The 6,504-nt window shown below is 48.7% G+C and overlaps 1 protein-coding gene across 5 annotated transcripts in view; it reads right to left on the bottom strand.

The window, feature by feature from the left end:
- The window catches only part of VASH2 (vasohibin 2), a 37,627-nt gene that overhangs the window by 4,397 nt on the left and 26,726 nt on the right, over positions 1 to 6,504 (bottom strand). For all 5 annotated transcript variants that reach the window (XM_027681666.1, XM_027681670.1, XM_027681667.1 and 2 more), the window contains exons 5-6: positions 4,744 to 5,125; positions 2,727 to 2,842 (exon numbers count right to left, since the gene is read on the bottom strand). In XM_027681666.1, the coding sequence (XP_027537467.1) occupies positions 2,727 to 2,842; positions 4,744 to 5,125 (498 nt within the window). The remainder of the gene's footprint in view (positions 1 to 2,726; positions 2,843 to 4,743; positions 5,126 to 6,504) is intronic.

Here is a 6,504-nt window from a genome sequence, read left to right as displayed (position 1 = left end):
AAGCATGTCTGGATGGTTCTACCTTCTCTGATTATCCAACAGAGATGGGGAGTCCCTGCACACCCCTGGTGACATGCCCATTTCCACCCACCCATCCACCACAATTCTCTGTAGCTTCTAGCTACAAACAGACTGTCCTCCATGAGGTTTAGGAAAAGACAAGAATTTGTTGGACCAGAGGCACCACAGATCCCAATCTTCTTGGCCGGCAAATGACCTTACACCAAACCTGGCCTCTGAAGTGAGGGATCTCTGCTGTACTGGCCTGTCAGATCACACCTCCTGTCCAAAGTGCCTTGACCATGATCAGGTGAGCAAGCTGTGCCTAGTTGCTGAGTACACAGTATTCATGCATTGTCTGCACTGGATCTGCCTGATTTTGCACATCCTTACATGATCCTAATATAATCCTGCCCCCTTGCACATCCTAATAAAACAGACTAACAGAATTTTCCTTTCAACAGTGACATTGGGCTGGAAGCACACAAGGCCAGCGTTGCCATGACACTCCCAGAGCATGCATGTGTTAAGTCTCAATATGAAATTGAAAGGAAATAGAGCTGGTGAACTGACATTTAGGAGCAGAGATTCTCCAGGCTGCTGCATGACCCTCCCGCTTTGGGACTTCAGAGGATGGACAAGTGGACCCAGTAAAGCTTCACAATTACCAGATTCACTCCACCCTATATGCTCTGTATTCATGCTGTCCACTCTTAGCAGGATCACACCAGCTGTGGGCTAAGAGCACATGGACTCTTACATAGCTCAGTTAATGAGCTGCAATTTGACCACACACCAGCCTCCTATACAGGCACGTACTGCATAGTGCATCACCACCTGCTTCCTGCAATGTGCCCTATCTGCCTTGTAGCTGCATTTCCAGCCTAAAAGGCTATCATGGGCTTGCTAGCAGCCACCACTAACATTTACCTAATAATCTAGTAAGGAACCAGTATAAGAAGTTAAAGGTTTGAGGTTGTAAAATCCCCTTCTGTCCTGAAGCTTCAGTCTTTGTCCTTCAGAAACAATCCAGCAAAGACATTCCAGTTCATATATTCTTCAGTGGGAGATTTTTCCCAGCAGGCCCTTATAATTTTACTGTTGACAAAACGCAGGCTGTAATAACAGCTTGTCATCAGCAGGTGAAGCCTTTCAAATGAATGTGTTATTCAGCCCCTGCCAGCTTACACTAGAGCAAAACACTTCTCTCCCCCTCCCCTGCAAGCTTAGAAAAGCTGCAATTACAGCATGTGAGTAAGACATCCACAAAGAAACAAAACACAGTGTTGACAATCACAGCCATTCTTTAGCTAGGATTCCAGCCTAAAGCCTAGCAAACCTGAAAGCCCTTCCTCTTCTGTGTGTAACACAAAGGCCTCTCACTCCATCAGGTTCTTGGAGATCCATCAATATGCCGAAGAAAATACCCAGTTTCTCCTCTTGTATTTCTCACCCCGTGTCAACTGCTGCACAAGCTGGTGTGTGTCATTCAGCTCATCCCTGATGAGGGGTTGCCATTCCCCCTTCAGAGCTCAGAGATCATCATGCTACAGCTGGGTCCTGGATCTTGTGTCATGGTGAGCCAGGGTTTATTTTAGAATAACATACAATTTGCTCTAGATACAGAGCAGGTAACAGGTGCTGAAGCCACTGCAAGGCCATCCATACGTCACTTGCCTTTCTGTCCTAGAAAAGCAAAGCTGCCAAGGAGGAATCAGTCACTGCAGAGCAGCCACATGCCCAGCAGCTCTCTCAGGAAACCAGCCTAACTGGAGAGTCTCCAAGCTCAGTGAGACACTCCTCTCCAGAAATACATAATCCACTCCAGCAACTGCAGAAACACTATCAGAAACCCAAAAATGAAACTGTCCCTCAAAAAGAATCCAGGAGGTAAAGAAGCCTAGAACAGCTGAGCCCATTACGACTATAATTATCTATGCACTAAACAAGGAGCTCTCAGTGATGAAGCCCAAAGTGCAGCATCGTGGACTGAGTGTGAATTCACATGTAAAAATAAAAGCCTGCTGTGAAATCATGTGCTGCCAAAGTATCTTGAAGTTATCTTTAGTAGGTTAGTCTAATGTCTTTGTTAGCTGCTTTAAAATAAATAAATAAGTGCTGAGACAGTAGTCTGGGAGCCTATTTAAAAAATGATGATCATAAATATGTGACTAATCTGGGTTACGTATAGGCTTTCACAGTTGTCAGCTTCCTGGCACGAGGCAGTATAGCTAAAACTCAGCTCTTCCACATCTAAGGTAAGGGAGTCTGAATTGCCAGTGGCTGTAAAAGGCCTGTGATCTGGAAGCTCAGTTTTATCCATTTAGAGGTATTACATGCAGTTAGTCCATGCTTCCCCACACAGCTAAGGAACAACTATTAGCTACAACACAAAAGGGAAGTGGTCTGGGATTTTTTTAAGGTGATTAAAATCAAAGAATGCAATGCAAGTGATGTTTCCACTTTCGAAAGAAGAGAAAAGGCTTACTTTTCTACCATCCCTGTAAGTTGGACAGTCCAAGGACTCTGCACAGAGGGGTCATCAGGCAGCGGGAATGCCAGGACACCAGCAGTACCAGCGGCTTCTGGAGCCTCTCTGGTAACAAAGGGTACCTGGGGCAGTTTTGCTTTATATATGCCACTGAGCATGTAAGTTTTGTACAGCAAAACAACGCACCATCACCCTCCATTTCTGACCCAGCAGTGATGGTGGCAGGAATACTCACGATTTATCTCTTCTGCATGCCCGTCTCTGAGGACTCGCTTGCCTTCGACGAGGGGACAGCGACTTACCCCGTGATCTCTCTTTCATCGGAGAATGGGCACTTGAGGGTTTCAGAATCTGTGAGAGATGGGGGAGGGAAGGAAGTGGCCTTCAATAAAGGCAATGATTCACTGAAAATAAAAAAATTAAAATAAAGGGCCTCATACAGTAGCAGGGATGGCACACAAAGAGCCTTCAGTCCCTTGGGGCTTATTCAAACCCTGCCCAGGTTAAGAGGAACCCAAAGCTGTTATCAAGTGATAGCTGTTCTGGGGCCTCCTGCAAAAATTCAGTGTCACCAATTCAGTTCCCAGCTGAATACTGTCTCATCCACGGCTTTCTTCAGAGCTGGCAACAGCAAGGGATAAGATGACTTTGAGCCTCAGCTGAAGGAAACTCAGGCAGCCAAATCGCCCTCTCCAGTTTTTCTCTACACAAACAGAGGTGACCATCTCTCAGGCTGGCAGTTGAACTCTCTGACAGTGAGATTTTTCAGAAGATCTCCAGCTTGCCCACATCTTCCAGGCCCTCCAACCTCAGAAGGCCATCAGCACGACACTCACGCTTCAGGCTGTTTTAAAGACCTGACCCTTCAAAGTCAGCCCCCTCACAATAGGAGCCCTCTGAACCAAGTGGCTCAAACTCTGAAGTAACTCAAAGGAAAGGTCAGATGCAGGGCCTTCCGCCTTCAAGAGTTCAGGGCTCTGGTCCCGGCCCCGAGGCACTCAGAAGGACTGGACTCAACGTCACAGCTCAGCACACAGACAGAGCTGGTTCCTCTATCAAAAGCAAGTATAAAATTCAGTCAGTCACCCACCCATATGGACTTCTTCAACTAAAGCATGCTTCAGCTGTTTGCTCTCTAGGTAGTATTAAAAGTGTATGAATAGATCAGAAGGGAAAAGAAGAAAAAATGTAATTACATCAGTAATCAAGACCACATTCTTAAGGTGGGAGTATGATACAAGACAGCCCTGAAAACTCCTTGGCAGGGCAGGAGAGATGGCAGCAGAACACAGGGGCTATGATGCCACTGGAAATGTTCACCCCAAGGTCAGGGCAAAGGGGCAGGTGCCTCAGCCAAGAAGGCACGTGGCTGCTACGTAGGAGCCGTTCTTTAGCAGGGAATGGGACAGGAACCCAGAATAACTTGGACACGATGCCACATACCTCTCCACAAGAGCCAGACCCATACTTAGCAACACACCTGCTCTGCTCTTGCTGCCAGAAGCAGGCTGGAAAGGCACCAAATCCCCTTCCACCATGACCACAAACAGCTCCTGGCCTATGCCAGGCTCAGAGGCACGGTCAGGGACACCCCTCATCCCCAAGGGCAGCCAAAATCTCCTCCAGCCTGGCAGCCTGCCCTGTCTCCCTGTTGTTTCCCTCTGAGCTCTTCAGTCCAACCAACTGGCAGGGAAGCATCAGTCTGCCAATGACTTGCTTTACTCACCTTTCCCATGTAATCCACTTTGTGATTTAGCTGAGGGTGGTGGACATCAGGCAGCACAGGGCAAGCCCACTGGCATGCCCTGCAAGGAGAGGCAACCACTGACACGGATGTTCCGTGGCATCCCTTGCAGTTCAGGTGCAAAGAGCAGAGATCCCTACCTGTTACCAGGCCACCCTTCCCACCAGTTCCAGCCCCAGCCATGCTGATTCTTCCCAGCCACGTTCTTCTGGAGTCATTGAGAAAAGAAAAGTGGGAAATAGGTCCTTGATGGCCAGGGACAAGTATGGGTTCAAGTGTTTTTCAGGCTGAAAGGGAGACCCTTGAACTAAATAGCTACAAGGGTTTGAAAACGCACCAAATCCTGGGGGAGCACCACCAAGACAGATTTAAGCACACGCCCAGCCCACCTGATACCTGGTTCATCTCAGGCTGGGATCAGTCTGCTGACACAGGGCAAGACCCATCTCTGGGGGATGGGACAAGCCACAGCTGCCCCCAAGCCCACCACCCAGGTGCACAGGCCTACCTTCATCCTCATATCCCTGGCAAACTTCTCCAGCTCCTTTCTGACTTCTGTGCGCATCATTTTGGATACATTGAGGACCAGCTGTTTCCACTCAATGGGCTGAAAGCTGTGCGGCTCGTGCGGGACGTATAATCCAATTTTTACTTTTTTGACTGAATGTAAGTACTTTTTATAGGAGTCTTCAAATTCAAAGATGAGGTCGCTCAGAGTTCGGTAAGTTAGAGGTTTGTCCATCAGATCTGATCGTCTGCTCATGCCCAGCGAGCCGTACCGGCCGTTGCAGTAAATCCCAAGCACCACATGATGAAAATAGTTCCCTGAGAAGTGGGTTTTAAAGCTGATGGGGAATCGTTCCACGGAGGGCTGCCCGTTCGTTAAGTATCTGATGTGCACTGCGTCAAGGCAACAACAGTGCTGGGAAAGGGGCCCTCACAATGACACCTGTAAAACATCTTCAGCAGTTTGGTTTGATTTTTTTAACTGCCAGGGCAAGGGTTTTCTTGCAAACAAATTTATTCTCACTCTGACCCAGAAACCGTAAATGCTGCCAAAGCCCATTTCATTGCTTGGAGAATAAGATGCAATGGTTCAGATAGGGAAGGGCCTGACTATTAATCACACTTAGGGGGAAGGGAAAAAACCACAACACTGTTCAAGTCAGCATGCCTAAAGAGAGACCACCCTGCCTAGATCTGTGGGAACTCCCCCATTTGATACCAACATCAAACTCCCATGCTCCCAAAAGAGAAAAGTGTTTGGGGGGCTTGGTACGACTCAGGTTACTGAGCCTCATTTTCTCACATTTTCAAGTACTATCAAAAAATCCAAATTTATTCCTCTCCAAGGTGACAGTCTGCCTTTCCTTCTGTAAATTGGCCCTCAACATTGCCGCTCCTCATACAATAGTGTTTTTGCATGTTACCCTTGAAACACATTGCTGAGACGAACAAAATCACCAGATGGGTAATTAGATAAGCACAGAGACATGGTCAGGAACAAACGCTTTTAAAAAGCAAAACCTGTCCCCAGAATCACTGTCTGCCCATTTCAAATGCAGCACATGCAGAATCCAGGACCAAGCTCCATAACAATGTAGTATGTGATCTCAGAGGGGAACTACGCACAGGTCCGGGGCCATCTCCCCGTGCCAGGGAAAGGACCGGCTGAGAATCCCTCATGCAAACAGCTTTGCGTCAGCACTTACGTTGCATGCAGCTCCCTGCTGCTAATCCTGGGACAGCTGAAACTCACCCTGGCTCCACGTGCTGGCACCTGGCCCCTGGGACAGCAGGTGCCCTTCCCCTCTGCAGCTGAGGCCCCCACCCACGCCCGGGGAATGGAGGAGGGATGACCAGAAAAGGCTGCAGCAAGACTCCCCAGCCTGGGGTTACTCCAGCCAGAGGCACCTGCTGCAACCCTGAAGCCACCCCCGGAAGCAGATGCAGTCAAGGCAGTCAGTCAGGGTACTGCCACTACAAATACACTGCTCCAAAGGGCAGCGCTGCCAGGATAGTGTCAGGGTATCCTGACGGATGGAGGAGTGGCATTACATTCTACTGGAGGTGCAGGAACCACCTCAGACTGGGATTTTGCTCTGGGGATCTGCAGCATCCCCTCCTCTCCCCACCCCATGCCCAAAAAGAGCAGCGAAACAAGAGCCACTGCACAGCTGAGATATCCTGGGATGTTACTGTGGCCAGCCTTCCTCCCCTGCCTGCATAGCATGGCTGCCTGACAACTGCTGGGAAGCTGAGAACAGAA

This window comes from Neopelma chrysocephalum, unplaced genomic scaffold (assembly GCF_003984885.1).
Source record: "Neopelma chrysocephalum unplaced genomic scaffold, ASM398488v2 Primary Assembly neopelma1_61b, whole genome shotgun sequence".
NCBI classification, from domain to species: Eukaryota; Metazoa; Chordata; class Aves; order Passeriformes; family Pipridae; genus Neopelma; species Neopelma chrysocephalum.
The sequence above is the reverse complement of the archived record's forward strand: the minus strand, read 5'-3'. Positions and strand labels throughout refer to the sequence as shown.